We start from the raw sequence: 21,821 nt of genomic DNA, 5'->3' as shown, positions 1-21,821 counted from the left end.
GCAACGAGAAGGTATCTGGTTCTAGTCCAGGATGGAGCAACGAGAGGATCTCTGGTTCTAGTCCAGGATGGAGCAACGAGAGGGTCCCTGGTTCTAGTCCAGGATGGAGCAACGAGAGGGTCTCTGGTTCTAGTCCAGGATGGAGCAACGAGAGGGTCCCTGGTTCTAGTCCAGGATGGAGCAACGAGAGGGTCTCTGGTTCTAGTCCAGGATGGAGCAACGAGAGGATCTCTGGTTCTAGTCCAGGATGGAGCAACGAGAGGGTCCCTGGTTCTAGTCCAGGATGGAGCAACGAGAGGGTCTCTGGTTCTAGTCCAGGATGGAGCAACGAGAGGGTCCCTGGTTCTAGTCCAGGATGGAGCAACGAGAGGGTCTCTGGTTCTAGTCCAGGGTGGAGCAACGAGAGGGTCCCTGGTTCTAGTCCAGGATGGAGCAACGAGAGGGTCTCTGGTTCTAGTCCAGGATGGAGCAACGAGAGGGTCCCTGGTTCTAGTCCAGGATGGAGCAACGAGAGGATCTCTGGTTCTAGTCCAGGATGGAGCAACGAGAGGGTCTCTGGTTCTAGTCCAGGATGGAGCAACGAGAGGGTCTCTGGTTCTAGTCCAGGATGGAGCAATGAGATGGTCCCTCCTTCACCCACACTGCACCATAGACAGCTTCACTCCCCCTCACCCTCCACACTGCACCATAGACAGCTGCACTCCTCCTTCACCCTCCACACTGCACCATAGACAGCTGCACTCCCCCTCACCCTCCACACTGCACCATAGACAGCTTCACTCCTCCTTCACCCTCCACACTGCACCATAGACAGCTTCACTCCTCCTTCACCCTCCACACTGCACCATAGACAGCTGCACTCCTCCTTCACCCTCCACACTGCACCATAGACAGCTGCACTCCTCCTTCACCCTCCACACTGCACCATAGACAGCTGCACTCCTCCTTCACCCTCCACACTGCACCATAGACAGCTGCACTCCTCCTTCACCCTCCACACTGCACCATAGACAGCTTCACTCCTCCTTCACCCTCCACACTGCACCATAGACAGCTGCACTCCCCCTTCACCCTCCACACTGCACCATAGACAGCTTCACTCCTCCTTCACCCTCAACACTGCACAATAGACAGCTTCACTCCTTGAAGATTAACCAGGATCACCCCTCTCCATTCTGCTAACATAGCTAGGCTAGGCAAGGCTAACAGCTAATCATAGCTAGGGTTCAGAAAGGGCTAACAGCTAATCATAGGTAGGGGTCAAAAAGGGCCAACAGCTAATCATAGGTAGGGGTCAGAAAGGGCTAACAGCTAATCATAGGTAGGGGTCAGAAAGGGCTAACAGCTAATCATTGGTAGGGGTCAGAAAGGGCTAACAGCTAATCATAGCTAGGGGTCAGAAAGGGCTAACAGCTAATCATAGCTAGGGGTCAGAAAGGGCTAATGGCTAATTGTTGCTTACTACGCTGGTACCGGTCAAATGTTTGCCGATCGCTGTCATCAAGTGATTTGACGAGCTTCAACAAGCCCTTGGACTATCATGACAAATAATGGTTCAGTCCCAAATAGCACCTCATCTCCCATAGGGCTCTGGTCTAAAGTAGTGCACTATATAGGGAATAGGGCTCTGGTCTAAAGTAGTGCACTATATAGGGAATAGGGCTCTGGTCTAAAGTAGTGCACTATATAGGGAATAGGGCCCTGGTCTAAAGTAGTGCACTATATAGGGAATAGGGCTCTGGTCTAAAGTAGTGCACTATATAGGGAATAGGGCTCTGGTCTAAAGTAGTGCACTATATAGGGAATAGGGCTCTGGTCTAAAGTAGTGCACTATATAGGGAATAGGGGTCTGGTCTAAAGTAGTGCACTATATAGGGAATAGGGCTCTGGTCTAAAGTAGTGCACTATATAGAGAATAGGGCTCTGGTCTAAAGTAGTGCACTATACAGGTAATAGGGCTCTGGTCTAAAGTAGTGCACTATATAGGGAATAGGGTGTCATTTGAGATGCTGCCCAGAGTAAAACCAATAATGTCTCCATCAACCAAACCACACATGAAAACCAGATGGTGGCGGAGCATTAAGAAAAGACGCCAGAAGACCATGTTGTGGAGATAAATCCCTCTGGAATCTGTCCCCTGCAGAGGAACTCAGCAGAGAACACAGGAAGAACAGTTGCATTGTGGGGTGAGAGAGACATGTACATTACACTTGAGAGCAGGAAATTGAGAATTACATTACTGTACTATAGCTCTCACACACACACACACACACACACACACACACACACACACACACACACACACACACACACACACACACACACACACACAAACACACACACACACACACACACACACACACACACACACACACACACACACACACACACAGACAGAGGCACAGACTCACAGAGAGAGAGAGATAGACGTGTACATTAGATATTAATTATTATATATTTTTATTTATTTAACCTTAATTTAACTAGAATAAATTCTTATTTAAGATGATGCCGTACACCGGCCAAACCCGGACGACGCTGGACCAATTGTGTGCCAACCCTATGGGACTCCCAATCACGGCTGGTTGTGATACAGCCTGGAATCTAACCAGGGTGTCTGTAGTGACGCCTTTAGCGCTGCGAAGCAGTGCCTTAGACCGCTGCACCACTTGGGATGTCGAAATATGAAGGCGGGATATAGATAATTACTGTACACTGTACTGTAGCTCCCACTCGGAGAGAGAGAAAACAATACTATACAGACTGAAACTCCTTAACAAAAGCTCTTTCATTGTCTCGTGTATGCACACACTTGAGTTTCACACACTTGAGTTTCACACACCCTCCTCTTGAGTTCTGTCCCAGCTCAGTCGGCCACAGACTAAATCTGCACCCTGTAGTTACAGAAAGATAACTGAAGCTACCCTGCACCTTAGAGAATGCTGCCCTATGTACATAAAGTCATTGAACACTGGTCACTTTAATAATGTTTACACACTGTTTTACCCACTTTACCCACTTATATATGCTTATGCTGTATTCTAGTCAAGAGCACAGAGAGAGGCAGAAGGAGAGGTTAAAGAGATTAAACATCTCAAAACGTAGAAAGAGAGAAAAAAACGACAGAAAAAAAAGAGAAGCAGAGGATAGAAGAGAGTGTGAGAAAAGGATAAAGAACTCCCTCTCCCCCCTCCCTCTCCCCCTCCCTCTCCCCCTCCCTCCCCCCTCCCTCTCCCCCTCCCTCCCTCTCCCCCCTCCCTCTCCCCCTCACCCCTCCCCCCTCCCTCTCCCTCTCCCCCCTCCCTCTCCCCCTCCCTCCCTCCCTCCCTCCCTCCCTCTCCCGCTCCCCCCTCCCTCTCCCCCTCACCCTTCCCCACTCCCTCTCCCCCTCCCTCCCTCCCTCCCTCCCCTCCCTCCCTCCCTCCCTCCCTCCCTCCCTCCCTCTCCCCTTCCCCCCTCTCCCTCTCCCTCTCCCTCTCCCCCTCTCCCCCTCTCCCCCCTCTCTCTCCCCCTCCCTCTCCCCCCTCCCTCTCCCTCTCCCCCTCCCTCCCTCTCCCCCTCCCTCTCCCTCTCCCTCTCCCCCCCTTCCCCCTCTCCCTCTCCCTCTCCCTCTCCCTCTCCCTCTCCCCCCCTCCCCCTCTCCCTCTCCCACTCCCTCTCCCCCCTCCCCCCTCTCCCTCTCCCTCTCCCTCTCCCTCTCCCTCTCCCCCTCCCTCTCCCTCTCCCTCTCACCCTCCCCCTCCCTCCCCCTCTCCCCCATCTCCCTCCCTCTCCCTCTCCCTCCCCCCCTCCCCCTCTCCTGGAGGAATGCCGTGATAATTCCCGGAGCCCCGTCCCAGTGGATTGTTAGGCACATGCTCTGTTGATCCAGAGGTACATTAAAGCCCCTGCAGCCCTGTCTTAGCAGCCAGGTCCTAATGGATATTTGATGGATGTCATGAGCCTCACTCCCTTAGAGTAGAGAGAGACAGAGAGACGAAAGAGCCTCACTCCCTTAGAGTAGAGAGAGACAGAGAGAGGGAAGAGCCTCACTCCCTTGGAGTAGAGAGAGACAGAGAGAGGGAAGAGCCTCACTCAGAGTAGAGAGAGACAGAGAGAGGGAAGAGCAACACTCCCTTAGAGTAGAGAGAGACAGAGAGAGGGAAGAGCCTCACTCCCTTAGAGTAGAGAGAGACAGAGAGAGGGAAGGAAGGAGACACGCTCTGATCTCTGTCTCTCCCAAATACCTGGAACATACCACACCACTGTGTCACAGCAATTAACAAATGAACAAGAGAGAAGAAAGAGAGAAGAAAGAGAGAGAGAGAGAGACAGAGATTGAGAGAGAGAGACAGAGAGAGAGAAAGAGACAGAGAGAGAGAAAGAGAGACAGAGAGAGAGAAATAGAGAGAGAAAGAGACAGAGAGCACGAGAGAGAGACAGAGAGAGACAGAGAGAGACAAAAAAGCCTTTGACTCAATTTGGCATGAGGGTCTGCTATACAAACTGATGGAAAGTGGTGTTGGGGGTAAAACATATGACATTATAAAATCCATGTACACAAACAACAAGTGTGCGGTTAAAATTGGCAAAAAACACACACATTTCTTCACACAGGGTCGTGGGGTGAGACAGGGATGCAGCTTAAGCCCTACCCTCTTCAACATACATATCAGCGAATTGGCGCGGACACTAGAAAAGTCTGAAGCACCCGGCCTCACCCTACTAGAATCCGAAGTCAAATGTCTGCTGTTTGCTGATGATCTGGTGCTTCTGTCAGCAACCAAGGAGGGCCTACAGCAGCACCTAGATCTTATGCACAGATTCTGTCAGACCTGGGCCCTGACAGTAAATCTCAGTAAGACCAAAATAATGGTGTTCCAAAAAAGATCCAGTTACCAGGACCACAAATACAAATTCCATCTAGACACTGTTGCCCTAGAGCACACAAAAAACTATACATACCTTGGCCTAAACATCAGCGCCACAGGTAACTTCCACAAAGCTGTGAACAATCTGAGAGACAAGGCAAGAAGGGCATTCTATGCCATCAAAAGGAACATACATTTCAACATACCAATTAGGATCTGGCTAAAAATACTTGAATCAGTCATAGAGCCCATTGCCCTTTATGGTTGTGAGGTCTGGGGTCCGCTCACCAACCAAGACTTCACAAAATGGGACAAACACCAAATTGAGACTCTGCACGCAGAATTCTGCAAAAATATCCTCTGTGTACAACGTAGAACACCAAATAATGCATGCAGAGCAGAATTAGGCCGATACAAACTAATTATCAAAATCCAGAAAAGAGACGTTAAATTCTATAACCACCTAAAAGGAAGCGATTCCCAAACCTTCCATAACAAAGCCATCACCTACAGAGAGATGAACCTGGATAAGAGTCCCTAAGCAAGCTGGTCCTGGGGCTCTGTTCACAAACACAAACACACCCCACAGAGCCCCAGGACATCAGCACAATTAGACCCAACCAAATCATGAGAAAACAAAAAGATAATTACTTGACACATTGGAAAGAATTAACAAAAAAACAGAGCAAACTAGAATGCTATTTGGCCCTACACAGAGAGTACACAGCGGCAGAATACCTGACCCCTGTGACTGACCCAAAATGAAGGAAAGCTTTGACTATGTACAGACTCAGTGAGCATAGCCTTGCTATTGAGAAAGGCCGCCGTAGGCAGACATGGCTCTCAAGAGAAGACAGGCTATGTGCTCACTGCCCACAAAATGAGGTGGAAACTGAGCTGCACTTCCTAACCTCCTGCCCAATGTATGACCATATTAGAGAGACATATTTCCCTCAGATTACACAGATCCACAAAGAATTCGAAAACAAATCCAATTTTGATAAACTCCCATATCTACTGGGTGAAATTCCACAGTGTGCCATCACAGCAGCAAGATTTGTGACCTGTTGCCACAAGAAAAGGGCAACCAGTGAAGAACAAACACCATTGTAAATACAACCCATATTTATACTTATTTATTTTATCTTGTGTCCTTTAACCATTTGTACATTGTTAAAACACTGTATATATATAATATGACAAAGAGACAGAGAGAGAGAGACAGAGAGAGAGAGAGAGAGAGAGAGAGAGAGAGAGAGAGAGAGAGACAGAGAGAGAGAGAGACAGAGAGAGAGACAGAGAGAGAGAGAGGAGAGAGAGAGAGAGACAGAGAGAGAGAGAGAGAGAGACAGAGAGAGAGACAGAGAGAGAGAGAGAGAGAGAGAGAGAGAGAGAGACAGAGAGAGAGAGAGAGAGAGAGAGAGGAGAGACAGAGAGGAGAGAGAGAGACAGAGAGAGACAAAGAGACAGAGAGAGAGACAGAGAGAGAGAGAGAGAGAGAGAGAGAGAGAGAGAGAGGAGAGAGAGAGAGAGAGAGAGAGAGAGAGAGAGAGAAGAGAGAGAGACAGAGAGAGAGAGAGAGAGAGAGAGAGAGAGAGAGAGAGAGACAGAGAGAGAGAGAGAGAGACAGAGAGACAGAGAGAGAGAGACAGAGAGAGACAAAGAGACAGAGAGAGAGACAGAGAGAGAGAGAGAGAGAGAGAGACAGAGAGAGAGCTCTCAAACGTATCCCCAACACTTCACACAGGAGCAACAGATCAATAGACACCCCATCCAGACCAGCGAGACACCCTCCCAGATCTGCAGGACCCCCCCCTGGACCTACACATAGAGGACCCACGCCAAGAGGAATTACATCCAGACCACAGTACACCCAGACACATCCACACCCCACCCCAACCAATCAACACCCCCCACGTCAACCATGCCCACACCCCATTTAGGCCCACCCAGGTCAGACCTATGCCACTCCTGCCCACCCCATGCACCCCACCCCCGCAAAGAGGGCCTCAACATGGAAGCCACACATACGCCCAGGTAGTGAGCGGGCAAACAGTCCCAACCCCCACTCTCACACTCGCCGAAGCCAATGGCATGTACCAGATGCTCAGCAGGCTCTGCTCACACTTACTGGCCTGAGGCCAAACCACGACCAACAACATTGGACACTCTATGGAACAAAAAGCCTTCACTATATTATCATGGAATATCCAAGGCCTGAGGTCATCTGCCTTTGGCCTAAAGAGCAGAAACCCGGACTTCACCAAAGAAATCGGTAATACAGACATTGTCATCCTGCAAGAAACCTGGTATAGAGGAGACTGACCCACTGGTTGCCCTCTAGGTTACAGAGAGCTGGTAGTCCCATCCACCAAACTACCAGGTGTGAAACAGGGAAGGGACTCAGGGGGTATGCTAATTTGGTATAGAGCAGACCTAACTCACTCCATTAAATTAATCAAAACAGGAACATTTTACATTTGGCTAGAAATTCAAAAGGAAATTATCCTAACAGAGAAAAATGTCCTCCTGTGTGCTACCTATATCCCCCCACTAGAATCCCCATATTTTAATGAAGACAGCTTCTCCATCCTGGAGGGGGAAATCAATCATTTCCAGGCCCAGGGACATGTACTAGTCTGTGGCGACCTAAATGCCAGAACCGGACAAGAACCTGACACCCTAAGCACACAGGGGGACAAACACCTGCCTGGAGGTGACAGCATTCCCTCCCACATATGCCCCCCTAGGCACAACTATGACAACATAACCAACAAAAACGGGTCACAACTCCTGCAGCTCTGTCGCACGCTGGGTATGTACATAGTCAACGGTAGGCTTCGAGGGGACTCCTATGGTAGGTACACCTATAGCTCATCTCTTGGCAGTAGTACTGTAGACTACTTTATCACCGACCTCAACCCAGAGTCTCTCAGAGCGTTCACAGTCAGCCCACTGACACCCCTATCAGACCACAGCAAAATCACAGTCTACTTAAACAGAGCAATAATCAATCATGAGGCATCAAAGCCAAAGGAACTGAGTAACATTAAGAAATGCTATAGATGGAAGGAATGCAGTTTGGAAACCTACCAAAAAACAATTAGGCAACAACAAATTCAATCCCTTTTAGACAATTTCCTGGGTAAAACGTTCCGCTGTAATAGTGAAGGTGTAAACTTGGCAGTAGAAAATCTTAACAGTATATTTGACCTCTCAGCTTCCCTATCAAATCTAAAAATCTCAAATAGAAAACCGAAGAAAATTAACAATAATGACAAATGGTTTGATGAAGAATGCAAAAATCTAAGAAAGAAATTGAGAAACCTGTCCAACCAAAAACATAGAGACCCGGAAAACCTGAGTCTACGCCTTCACTATGGTGAATCACTAAAACAATACAGAAATACACTACGGAAAAAGAAGGAACAGCATGTCAGAAATCAGCTCAATGCAATTGAAGAATCCATAGACTCTAACCACTTCTGGGAAAATTGGAAAACACTAAACAAACAACAACAAGAAGAATTATCTATCCAAAATGGAGATGTATGGGTAAACCACTTCTCCAATCTTTTTGGCTCTATAACAAAGAATAAAGAGCAAAAACATATACATGATCAAATACAGATCTTAGAATCATCTATTAAAGACTACCAGAACCCACTGGATTATCCAATTACATTGAATGAGTTACAGGACAAAATAAAAACCCTCCAACCCAAAAAGGCCTGTGGTGTTGATGGTATCCTCAATGAAATGATCAAATATACAGACAACAAATTCCAATTGGCTATACTAAAACTCTTTAACATCATACTTAGCTCTGGCATCTTCCCCAATATTTGGAACCAAGGACTGATCACCCCAATCCACAAAAGTGGAGACAAATTTGACCCCAATAACTACCGTGGAATATGTGTCAACAGTAACCTTGGGAAAATCCTCTGCATTATTATTAACAGCAGACTCGTACATTTCCTCAATGAAAACAATGTACTGAGCAAATGCCAAATTGGCTTTTTACCAAATTACCGTACAACAGACCATGTATTCACCCTGCACACCCTAATTGACAACCAAACAAACCAAAACAAAGGCAAAGTCTTCTCATGCTTTGTTGATTTCAAAAAAGCCTTCGACTCAATCTGGCATGAGGGTCTGCTATACAAACTGATGGAAAGTGCTGTTGGGGGTAAAACATACGACATTATAAAATCCATGTACACAAACAACAAGTGTGCGGTTAAAATTGGCAAAAAACACACACATTTCTTCACACAGGGTCGTGGGGTTAGACAGGGATGCAGTTTAAGCCCCACCCTCTTCAACATATATATCAACGAATTGGCGCGGGCACTAGAAAAGTCTGCAGCACCCGGCCTCCCCCTGCTAGAATCCGAAGTCAAATGTCTGCTGTTTGCCGATGATCTGGTGCTTCTGTCACCAACCAAGGAGGGCCTACAGCAGCACCTAGATCTTATGCACAGATTCTGTCAGACCTGGGCCCTGACAGTAAATCTCAGTAAGACCAAAATAATGGTGTTCCAAAAAAGGTCCAGTCACCAGGACCACAAATACAAATTCAATCTAGACACTGTTGCCCTAGAGCACACAAAAAACTATACATACCTTGGCCTAAACATCAGCGCCACAGGTAACTTCCACAAAGCTGTGAACGATCTGAGAGACAAGGCAAGAAGGGCATTCTATGCCATCAAAAGAAACATAAATTTCAACATACCAATTAGGATTTGGCTAAAAATACTTGAATCAGTCATAGAGCCCATTGCCCTTTATGGTTGTGAGGTCTGGGGTCCGCTCACCAACCAAGACTTCACAAAATGGGACAAACACCAAATTGAGACTCTGCACGCAGAATTCTGCAAAAATATCCTCCGTGTACAACGTAGAACACCAAATAATGCATGCAGAGCAGAATTAGGCCGATACCCACTAATTATCAAAATCCAGAAAAGAGCCGTTAAATTCTACAACCACCTAAAAGGAAGTGATTCACAAACCTTCCATAACAAAGCCATCACCTACAGAGAGATGAACCTGGAGAAGAGTCCCCTAAGCAAGCTGGTCCTGGGGCTCTGTTCACAAACACAAACACACCCTACAGAGCCCCAGGACAACAGCACAATTAGACCCAACCAAATCATGAGAAAACAAAAAGATAATTACTTGACACATTGGAAAGAATTAACAAAAAAACAGAGCAAACTAGAATGCTATTTGGCCCTAAACAGAGAGTACACAGCGGCAGAATACCTGACCACTGTGACTGACCCAAAATTAAGGAAAGCTTTGACTATGTACAGACTCAGTGAGCATAGCCTTGCTATTGAGAAAGGCCGCCGTAGGCAGACATGGCTCTCAAGAGAAGACAGGCTATGTGCTCACTGCCCACAAAATGAGGTGGAAACTGAGCTGCACTTCCTAACCTCCTGCCCAATGTATGACCATATTAGAGAGACATATTTCCCTCAGATTACACAGATCCACAAAGAATTCGAAAACAAATCCAAATTTGAAAAACTCCCATATCTACTGGGTGAAATTCCACAGTGTGCCATCACAGCAGCAAGATTTGTGACCTGTTGCCACGAGAAAAGGGCAACCAGTGAAGAACACACACCATTGTAAATACAACCCATATTTATGCTTATTTATTTTATCTTGTGTCCTTTAACCATTTGTACATTGTTAAAACACTGTATATATATATATAATATGACATTTGTAATGTCTTTACTGTTTTGAAACCTCTGTATGTGTAATGTTTACTGTTAATTTTTGTTGTTTTTCACTTTATATTTTCACTTTGTATGTTGTCTACCTCACTTGCTTTGGCAATGTTAACACATGTTTCCCATGCCAATAAAGCCCTTGAATTGAATTGAAATTGAGAGAGAGAGACAGAGAGAGAGAGAGAGAGAGACAGAGAGAGAGAGAGACAGAGAGAGACAAAGAGACAGAGAGAGAGAGAGACAGAGAGAGAGACAGAGAGAGACAGAGAGAGAGAGAGAGACAGAGAGAGACAGAGAGAGAGAGAGAGAGAGAGAGAGACAATGAGAGAGAGTATACAGAGAGAGAGAGAGAGACAGAGAGACAGAGAGAGAGAGACAGAGAGAGAGAGAGACAGAGAGAGAGAGTATACAGAGGACAGAGAGCTCCTCTGAACTGACCACCATCTCATCATTATCAGGCCAGTGAGGTTTAGTACTAACCTGCCGTTCTGCGCGTCCTCTTGTTGTTGACATCATGGAAGTCAAGACAGCTACCAGATCTTTAAGGGCCCTGTGCTTGTGGCAAAGAAATCTACCAATTTAAGCTCTTTTATCCCTATTTTCCTATCTCTCTCTGTCTGTGTACCTTCCCTGTGTCTTCCCTGTGTCTTCCCTGTGCCTTCCCTGTGCCTTCCCTGTGCCTTCCCTGTGTCTTCCCTGTGCCTTTCCTGTGTCTTCCCTGTGCCTTCCCTGTACCTTCCCTGTGCCTTCCCTGTGCCTTCCCTGATGGCCAAGCAAAAACTGTGCCTTGTGTGGAACTCAAACTAAAAATGCTGAAAACCTGGCAGAGCCTTTTTAAGAAATGCAGGGCACCAGGCAGGGCAAGGCCAGGCAGACAAACAAGTGTGTTATTCAGGGTTTTTTCAGTAAATCCCCCCCCCCCCCCCCTCCCCTCACAACAGCACTGGGAGTGGAATACAACTGGCAACTGAAAAGGCAACAAAACCCAGTCTCTTTCAGCCAAATGGGGAACCAGTCAGTAAAACCATAATGGGTCTCTAAACCAGAGTAACAAAACCCTGTCTCTTTCAGCCAATGATGAACCAGTCAGTAAAACCCTAGTGGGTCTCTAAACCAGAGTAACAAAACCCTGTCTCTTTCAGCCAACCAGTCAGTAAAACCCTAATGGGTCTCTAAACCAGAGTAACAAAACCCTGTCTCTTTCAGCCAATGATGAACCAGTCAGTAAAACCATAAAGGGTCTCTAAACCAGAGTAACAAAACCCTGTCTCTTTCAGCCAAATGGGGAACCAGTCAGTAAAACCCTAGTGGGTCTCTAAACCAGAGTAACAAAACCCTGTCTCTTTCAGCCAATGATGAACCAGTCAATAAAACCCTAGTGGGTCTCTAAACCAGAGTAACAAAACCCTGTCTCTTTCAGCCAATGATGAACCAGTCAGTAAAACCCTAATGGGTCTCTAAACCAGAGTAACAAAACCCTGTCTCTTTAAGCCAAATGGGGAACCAGTCAGTAAAACCCTAGTGGGTCTCTAAACCAGAGTAACAAAACCCTGTCTCTTTAAGCCAACTGGGGAACCAGTCAGTAAAACCCTAGTGGGTCTCTAAACCAGAGTAACAAAACCCTGTCTCTTTCAGCCAAATGATGAACCAGTCTGTAAAACCCTGTCTCTTTCAGCCAAATGATCAACCAGTCTGTAAAACCCTAGTGGGTCTCTAAACCAGAGTATAGTAGATACATTATCTCTCTTCCCTCCCAGTACATATTATTAGGTTGTTGAACCTCTATGGTCTCTCAGTGTTCATTCAACAAACCATCCTCGTGTGGTTTCATGCCGTATTTGCGTCTATTTGGTCAACAAATACAGATCTGCTATTTCAGTGTTTTGTCTACTGAACCATGCTAGGTTAGACAGAAGGCCCACTGTTGTATATAAACAACTAAGGCCACAATCCCAGAATGGAGATTCCTATTGAGACCTAACCACAGAAGAATCTTAGAATGTCTCCAATCTTACACTTACAGAACAATCTGTTAACTGAAGGCAATGCTGGTATGTAGTCTACATAGGGTCGTGGCCATGTGTTGGTTTAGGGTTAAATAGCTACCTGTTCTCAGAAGGGATTCATGTTCAAAACGTATGTACAACATATACAAAACATCAACAAACAGAGCTCTCAGACACAGGATCTGGAATGCCTTCTCGCAATTCTTCTCCCTTTACATTCTAGGAATTCAGAGTTCTTGTAAATTAACTAATTAAAACGTAAAATTATGAAAACAATGAGTTGTTGGTCAGCTGGACATTTAACATCAGTTATCCTGAGGGATCATACAGTATTCAGGTCACGGTAAGGTCAGCATCGTCTGGTTCTCGTATGAGAGATGCTGATAATAGTCAATGATGAATTTATGCATTTCAAAGTTACATTTCTCCAACACCATCCCTCTGTTTTATACCAAACAAAGTGGCAGGGTGTAGCGACTCTCGTTGGCAGATTGAGTAGACCAAGGCGCAGCGTGGTAGGGTGTAGCGGCTCTCGTTGGCAGATTGAGCAGACCAAGGCGCAGCGTGGCAGGGTGTAACGGCTCTCGTTGGCAGATTGAGCAGACCAAGGCGCAGCGTGGCAGGGTGTAGCGGCTCTCGTTGGCAGATTGAGCAGACCAAGGCGCAGCATGGCAGGGTGTAGCGGCTCTCGTTGGCAGATTGAGCAGACCAAGGCGCAGCGTGGTAGGGTGTAGCGGCTCTCGTTGGCAGATTGAGCAGACCAAGGCGCAGCGTGGCAGGGTGTAGCGGCTCTCGTTGGCAGATTGAGCAGACCACGGCGCAGCATGGCAGGGTGTAGCGGCTCTCGTTGGCAGATTGAGCAGACCAAGGCGCAGCGTGGCAGGGTGTAGCGGCTCTCGTTGGCAGATTGAGCAGACCAAGGCGCAGCGTGGCAGGGTGTAGCGGCTCTCGTTGGCAGATTGAGCAGACCAAGGCGCAGTGTGGTAGAGTGTAGCGGCTCTCGTTGGCAGATTGAGCAGACCAAGGCGCAGCGTGGCAGTGTGTAGCGGCTCTCGTTGGCAGATTGAGCAGACCAAGGCGCAGCGTGGCAGGGTGTAGCGGCTCTCATTGGCAGATTGAGCAGACCAAGGCGCAGCGTGGTAGAGTGTAGCGGCTCTCGTTGGCAGATTGAGCAGACCAAGGCGCAGCGTGGCAGGGTGTAGCGGCTCTCGTTGGCAGATTGAGCAGACCAAGGCGCAGCGTGGCAGGGTGTAGCGGCTCTCGTTGGCAGATTGAGCAGACCAAGGCGCAGCGTGATAGGGTGCAGCGTGGTAGGGTGCAGCGTGGTAGGGTGCAGCGTGGTAGGGTGCAGCGTGGTAGGGTGTAGCGTGGTAGGGTGCAGCGTGGTAGGGTGCAGCGTGGTAGGGTGTAGCGTGGTAGGGTGCAGCGTGGTAGGGTGCAGCGTGGTAGGGTGCAGCGTGGTAGGGTGCAGCGTGGTAAGGTGCAGCGTGGTAGGGTGCAGCGTGGTAGGGTGCAGCGTGGTAGGGCGCAGCGTGGTAGGGCGCAGCGTGGTAGGGCGCAGCGTGGTAGGGCGCAGCGTGGTAGGGCGCAGCGTGGTAGGGCGCAGCGTGGTAGGGCGCAGCGTGGTAGGGTGCAGCGTGGTAGGGTGCAGCATGGTAGGGTGCAGCGTGGTAGGGTGCAGCATGGTAGGGTGCAGCGTGGTAGGGTGCAGCATGGTAGGGTGCAGCGTGGTAGGGTGCAGCGTGGTAGGGTGCAGCATGGTAGGGCGCAGCGTGGTAGGGCGCAGCGTGGTAGGGTGCAGCATGGTAGGGTGCAGCATGGTAGGGTGCAGCGTGGTAGGGTGCAGCATGCTAGGGTGCAGCGTGGTAGGGTGCAGCGTGGTAGGGCGCAGCGTGGTAGGGCGTACATTGTATTTTTATTGATGACACCAAACAAAAATAACAAAGACAAAACAAAGCGCCCAGTTCTATAAAGGCAACAGCAACTAAACAGAAAACAAGATCCCACAAATCCCACACGGAAAATGACAACTTATATATGATCCCCAATCAGAGACAACGATAGACAGCTGCCTCTGATTGGGAACCACACTCGGCCAAAAACAAAGAAATAAAAAACATAGACTTTCCCACCCGAGTCACACCCTGACCTAACCAAACATAGAGAATAATGAGGATCTCTAAGGTCAGGGCGTGACACAGGGCTACTGCTTTGTTGTTTTCCAATGAAGGAGTGGGCCTTTAATTTACCAGTTAGGTCACAGTCAGGTCATACTAGAAGAAAAATAAATGCACATCTATTTAGGCGAGGTGCTGGCTAGCGGAGTAGAACACCTATTAAGATGAGGTGCTGGCTAGCGGAGTAGAACACCTATTAAGATGAGGTGCTGGTTAGCGGAGTAGAACACCTATTAAGATGAGGTGCTGGCTAGCGGAGTAGAACACCTATTAAGATGAGGTGCTGGCTGGCGGAGTAGAACACCTATTAAGATGAGGTGCTGGCTAGCGGAGTAGAACACCTATTAAGATGAGGTGCTGGCTAGCGGAGTAGAACACCTATTAAGATGAGGTGCTGGCTAGCGGAGTAGAACACCTATTAAGATGAGGTGCTGGCTAGCGGAGTAGAACACCTATTAAGATGAGGTGCTGGCTGGCGGAGTAGAACACCTATTAAGACGAGGTGCTGGCTAGCGGAGTAGAACACCTATTAAGATGAGGTGCTGGCTAGCGGAGTAGAAAACTTGAAAATAAAAGAGAGCCGCACACTCTAGGAGCTCAGATGCAAGCTGTCTTCATCAGGGTATAATAGGCAGGTCATAGACAGGTTATAGACAGGTCATAGGCAGGTCATAGGCAGCTTATAGGCAGGTCATAGACATATAATAGACAGGTTATAGGCAGGTCATAGACAGGTTATAGGCAGGTCAGGGTCAGAGGCGTTGATAATTGTAGATGATAAATCTGTGTGTTCAAGCCACCTGTTGGAACAGTCAGAGGGCTGCCAAACAGACAATGGCACCCTATGCCCTGCATAGTGCACTACTTTTTTTTTTTTTGACCAGGGCCCACAGTGCACTATGTAAGGAATAGCACGCTATCTGGGACGTAGGGAGACTGACTTTGTCTGAGTTGCCCTGTCAGCCCGAGGGAACATCCGGATCAACTATGATCAAACAGCGCTAGCCGCAGGGTCAAGGAAGAGGGGGGCCAACCTCGTCCTCGCCTCCGCAATCCTCAAATGGATCATTACCTGAAAAAATAAAATAAATACGAACTTCACATTTGAAGGTCATTTTTGTTAATTTGTTCCTCTTTTCAGTACATAAACACACAGAAGCTCATCCTGAGCCCCTAAGTTATGCAGAAACTAAAAGATACTAGTTTCTTTCATAGTCAGCAAAAAGAGGAAAACCAACCATAGCTATAATTATCTGCACTGAGACAGAGACAGAAAAGAGTCCCCACAACACAATGGATTCTAATATCTCCAGAGCCTGGAGGTGGAACGTTCCGGTAGTTCTGGAAGGCAGAAGGCAGAGAGGGAAAGGGGGGAGGGCTTCGAGTTGACAGTAAAGCTTTTCAATTATCAGAGGCCACAACCAACCCAGGTAAGGTCAAACAACTGTCTGTTTGTACAGGTCTAAAAGCTGTGCTGCAAAGTTCAGCTTCAACAGAGAGCCTCACTACATCCTGCTTTGAAAAACACCAAGATTAAGCTTTTTTTGAGGGAAGAAAAATGATACTCCTTCCCCTTTTTCTGGGAAAAGCCAAAGCGGAAGACTTTCCAGGGATCCAGTTAATATGTCTAGTTGTCAAGTCTAATATCCTGGGTGATGGACTGAAAGACTGGGGCTTCCTACAGCTTTATGGGTCTTTGTAGTTAAAATCAAATCACATTCTATTGATCACAGTCACGTGTGTAGCAAAATGCTTGTTGTAACAGTTATAAAGATAAGATGACTGAAAAAATACTTCTCATGTGTTTTGTTGTTGTGTGGAGACAGTAGCATCCCTACTATTGTATTGACCAATCACAAGCCAGGGTCATGTTCAGTGGGGCATAACGTTCCAAAACAGCACGCAAATGTGCATTGTTATTGGACTAGTCCAGATAAAAACCTCCCCAGTTTGAAAATGTTCTCCTGTTTTGTGCCTACTGAACACGACCCTGTTTAGTCACGGCCAGGCGTCCATAAAGAGCCTTTATATGCCAGCCAGCCATAGCCAACTAGGACCAACCAGGGAGATGAGGAGTTGACTGGGTGCCACTACAGCTGTACGTTGTGTGTGTGTGTGTGTGTGTGTGTGTGTGTGTGTGTGTGTGTGTGTGTGTGTGTGTGTGTGTGTGTGTGTGTGTGTGTGTGTGTGTGTGTGTGTGTGTGTGTAGTTGTGATGGTGGACACGTGGTACAGTGTGGTGCTGTCTCTCTGTTGACTCCCTGTGTATGGCTACGTCCCAGTTTTCCACCCTTGCACACACCCATCAAGGATTTAAAGGGATAGGATTGCTAGAAGCATTGGCAGGAGGGAGTTTCCATTGTTAATAAATCCATGCAGGAAAGTGTACAAGTTCACACTTCAGGAGAATGGGGATGTAGCCCATGTCTCTTCATCCTGGTACTAAGACCTCACAGCCAGGGAGGTTCTTCATGTCTCCTCATCCTGGTACTAAGACCTCACAGCCAGGGAGGTTTTTCATGTCTCCTCATCCTGGTACTAAGACCTCACAGCCAGGGAGGTGCTTCATGTCTCTTCATCCTGGCACTAAGAGGTCAGAGGTCAGATATAGTATATGAGGAGGAAATCCCACTGTAGCTTTGGCAGAATAACATACTGTATGTACACACATTATGTAAAGTGCTTTGAGCACTGGAAACATATATATATCAATCCAATCTATTATTATTGTTTTAAACTGTTCAGAGAGAGTATAAGCCTACTGAGAGAGTATAAGCCTACTGAGAGAGTATAAGCCTACTGAGAGAGTATAAGCCTACAGAGAGAGTATAAGCCTACAGAGAGAGTATAAGCCTATTGAGAGAGTATAAGCCTACAGAGAGAGTATACGCCTACAGAGAGAGTATAAGCCTACAGAGAGAGTATAAGCCTACAGAGAGAGTATAAGCCTACAGAGATAGTATAAGCCTACAGAGAGAGTATAAGCCTACAGAGAGAGTATAAGCCTACTGAGAGAGTATAAGCCTACTGAGAGAGTATAAGCCTACAGAGAGAGTATAAGCCTACTGAGAGAGTATAAGCCTACAGAGAGAGTATAAGCCTACAGAGAGAGTATAAGCCTACAGAGAGAGTATAAGCCTACAGAGAGAGTATAAGCCTACAGAGAGAGTATAAGCCTACAGAGAGTATAAGCCTACAGAGAGAGTATAAGCCTACAGAGAGAGTATAAGCCTACAGAGAGAGTATAAGCCTACAGAGAGAGTATAAGCCTACAGAGAGAGTATAAGCCTACTGAGAGAGTATAAGCCTACTGAGAGAGTATAAGACTACAGAGAAAGTATAAGCCTACTGAGAGAGTATAAGCCTACAGAGAGAGTATAAGCCTACAGAGAGAGTATAAGCCTACAGAGAGAGTATAAGCCTACAGAGAGAGTATAAGCCTACTGAGAGAGTATAAGCCTACTGAGAGAGTATAAGCCTACAGAGAGAGTATAAGCCTACAGAGAGAGTATAAGCCTACAGAGAGAGTATAAGCCTACAGAGAGAGTATAAGCCTACTGAGAGAGTATAAGCCTACTGAGAGAGTATAAGCCTACAGAGAGAGTATAAGCCTACTGAGAGAGTATAAGCCTACTGAGAGAGTATAAGACTGCAGAGAGAGTATAAGCCTACTGAGAGAGTATAAGCCTGCAGAGAGAGTATAAGCCTACAGAGAGAGTATAAGCCTACAGAGAGAGTATAAGCCTACTGAGAGAGTATAAGCCTACTGAGAGAGTATAAGCCTACTGAGAGAGTATAAGCCTACTGAGAGAGTATAAGCCTACAGAGAGAGTATAAGCCTACTGAGAGAGTATAAGCCTACTGAGAGAGTATAAGCCTACAGAGAGAGTATAAGCCTACAGAGAGAGTATAAGCCTACAGAGAGAGTATAAGCCTACTGAGAGAGTATAAGCCTACTGAGAGAGTATAAGCCTACAGAGAGAGTATAAGTCTACTGAGAGAGTATAAGCCTACTGAGAGAGTATAAGCCTACTGAGAGAGTATAAGCCTACTGAGAGAGTATAAGCCTACCGAGAGAGTATAAGCCTACCGAGAGAGTATAAGCCTACTGAGAGAGTATAAGCCTACTGCGAGAGTATAAGCCTACAGAGAGAGTATAAGCCTACTGAGAGAGTATAAGCCTACTGAGAGAGTATAAGCCTACTGCGAGAGTATAAGCCTACTGAGAGAGTATAAGCCTACTGAGAGAGTATAAGCCTACTGAAAGAGTATAAGCCTACAGAGAGAGTATAAGTCTACTGAGAGAGTATAAGCCTACTGAGAGAGTATAAGCCTACAGAGCCTACTGAGAGAGTACAAGCCTACTGAGAGAGTATAAGCCTACTGAGCCTACTGAGAGAGTATAAGCCTACTGAGCCTACTGAGAGAGTACAAGCCTACTGAGAGAGTATAAGCCTACTGAGAGAGTATAAGCCTACTGAGAGAGTACAAGCCTACTGAGAGAGTATAAGCCTACTGAGAGAGTATAAGCCTACAGAGCCTACTGAGAGAGTACAAGCCTACTGAGAGAGTATAAGCCTACTGAGCCTACTGAGAGAGTATAAGCCTACTGAGCCTACTGAGAGAGTACAAGCCTACTGAGAGAGTACAAGCCTACTGAGAGAGTACAAGCCTACTGAGAGAGTACAAGCCTACTGAGAGAGTATAAGCCTACAGAGAGAGTATAAGCCTACTGAGAGAGTATAAGCCTACTGAGAGAGTATAAGCCTACTGAGAGAGTATAAGCCTACTGAGAGAGTATAAGCCTACAGAGAGAGTATAAGCCTACTGAGAGAGTATAAGCCTGCTGAGAGAGTATAAGCCTACTGAGAGAGCATAAGCCTACTGAGAGAGTATACGCCTACTGAGAGAGTATAAGCCTACTGAGAGAGTATAAGCCTACTGAGAGAGTATAAGCCTACAGAGAGAGTATAAGCCTACAGAGAGAGTATAAGCCTACTGAGAGAGTATAAGCCTACAGAGAGAGTATAAGTCTACTGAGAGAGTATAAGCCTACTGTACTATTGATGATTATATGTCTCTTGGTGAGGTTCAGGAATGTATTTTCTATAGACAAACCACCTCCTCGCAGCAAAAATACACACGCTTCAATGGGCTTTAGTGAATTTGTGATGATAACTGAGGAGTATAAATATCATTTAGCCAAGACCCCTGTCCTGTGCAGGGAGTGTGTTCATGTTCGTCTACTGTGTTCGTCTGCTACAGGGCTGACTACAACACAGGTCTGGTAGAAGTCTGCTACAGGGTTGACTACAACACAGGTCTGGTAGAAGTCTGCTACAGGGCTGACTACAACACAGGTCTGATAGAAGTCTGCTACAGGGCTGACTACAACACAGGTCTGATAGAAGTCTGCTGCAGGGCTGACTACAACACAGGTCTGATAGAAGTCTGCTACAGGGCTGACTACAACACAGGTCTGGTAGAAGTCTGCTACAGGGCTGACTACAACACAGGTCTGATAGAAGTCTGCTACAGGGTTGACTACAACACAGGTCTGATAGAAGTCTGCTACAGGGCTGACTACAACACAGGTCTGGTAGAAGGTTCTGTATGTGAAGAAGGACATTGTACGGGATGTGCGTTTCCCAAACAGCACCCTATTCCCTAGTGCACTATTTTTGACCAGGGCCCCCAAAAGTAGTGCGCTATACTAGGGAATAGGGTGCCATTTGGGACATAAGCCATATATTCATTAATGTTCTCTGTTCTGCAGCACACAGACAATAACAACACGTGTGTTAGGGAGGAGAACATCTACTGTTCAGCATCTGTTCTCTCCACAGCTTGCAGCACACATATAATCCTATACATGTGTATGTGTTAGGGGGGAGGAAGACACTGTACTGTCTAGCAAAGGTTTCATGCATCCCTGATCTCACAGACAACACATCAGAACTAGAATGAACGGTAACCAAATAGTATATCTAACCACACACCATATCCTTACAATAACCTCACCAGTTCCTGGAAGGAGATGACCTGAACCCCAAGTCTGTTCCTAGGAAGTGTCAGGTGCGTGAATGAGGACCCAAAAGCGAATTAACAAAACAGAGTTTCTTTAATGACGAAACACACGTAGGCTCAGATGGACAGGCAGATTCCGACAGGACAGGACAAGGTTGCAGCAAACACGACGATAGTCTGGTTCAGGCATGAGAAACACAAACGAGAATCCGACAAAGACAGAAGCAGAAACAGAGAGAGATATAGAGACCTAATCAGAGGGAAAAAGGGAACAGGTGGGAAAAGGGGTGAACGAGGTAGTTAGAGAAGACAAGGAACAGCTGGGGGAAAGAGGGGAAGAAAAGGTAACCTAATACGACCAGCAGAGGGAGACAGGGTGAAGAGAAAGAACAGGAACAGGACACAACATGACAATACATGACAGTACCCCCCCACTCACCGAGCGCCTCCTGGCGCACTCGAGGAGGAAACCTGGCGGCAACGGAGGAAATCATCGATCAGCGAACGGTCCAGCACGTCCCGAGAGGGAACCCAACTCCTTTCCTCAGGACCGTACCCCTCCCAATCCACTAGGTACTGGTGACCACGGCCCCGAGGACGCATGTCCAAAATCTTACGGACCCTGTGCGCCCTCGACAAGGATGGGGGGGGGGGGGGGGAGACGAGCGGGGGCGCGAAGAACGGGCTTAACACAGGAGACATGGAAGACCGGGTGGACGCGACGAAGATATCGCGGAAGAAGAAGTCGCACTGCGACAGGATTAATGATCTGAGAAATACGGAACGGACCAATGAACCGCGGGGTCAACTTGCGAGAAGCTGTCTTAAGGGGAAGGTTCTGAGTGGAGAGCCAAACTCTCTGACCGCGACAATATCTAGGACTCTTAGTTCTACGCTTATTAGCAGCTCTCACAGTCTGCGCCCTATAACGGCAAAGTGCAGACCTGACCCTCTTCCAGGTGCGCTCGCAACGTTGGACAAAAGCCTGAGCGGAGGGGACGCTGGA

At 47.2% G+C, this 21,821-nt stretch overlaps 1 protein-coding gene across 1 annotated transcript in view; it reads right to left on the bottom strand.

Moving 5' to 3' along the window:
* Nucleotides 1-11,448, bottom strand: part of LOC118938849 (ninjurin-2) — a 66,951-nt gene extending 55,503 nt beyond the window's left edge. Inside the window, exon 1 of the mRNA XM_090228732.1 lies at nucleotides 11,087-11,448. Coding sequence (XP_090084858.1) covers nucleotides 11,087-11,122 — 36 coding nt within the window. The 5' untranslated portion in view covers nucleotides 11,123-11,448. The remainder of the gene's footprint in view (nucleotides 1-11,086) is intronic.
* Between the last annotated feature and the right edge of the window lie 10,373 nt (nucleotides 11,449-21,821).

This window comes from Oncorhynchus mykiss, unplaced genomic scaffold (genome assembly GCF_057628025.1).
Source record: "Oncorhynchus mykiss isolate SJ-2025 unplaced genomic scaffold, ASM5762802v1 scaffold96, whole genome shotgun sequence".
NCBI lineage: Eukaryota > Metazoa > Chordata > Actinopteri > Salmoniformes > Salmonidae > Oncorhynchus > Oncorhynchus mykiss.
Note: the sequence above shows the minus strand (reverse complement) of the source record. Positions and strands in the feature narration are given on the sequence as shown.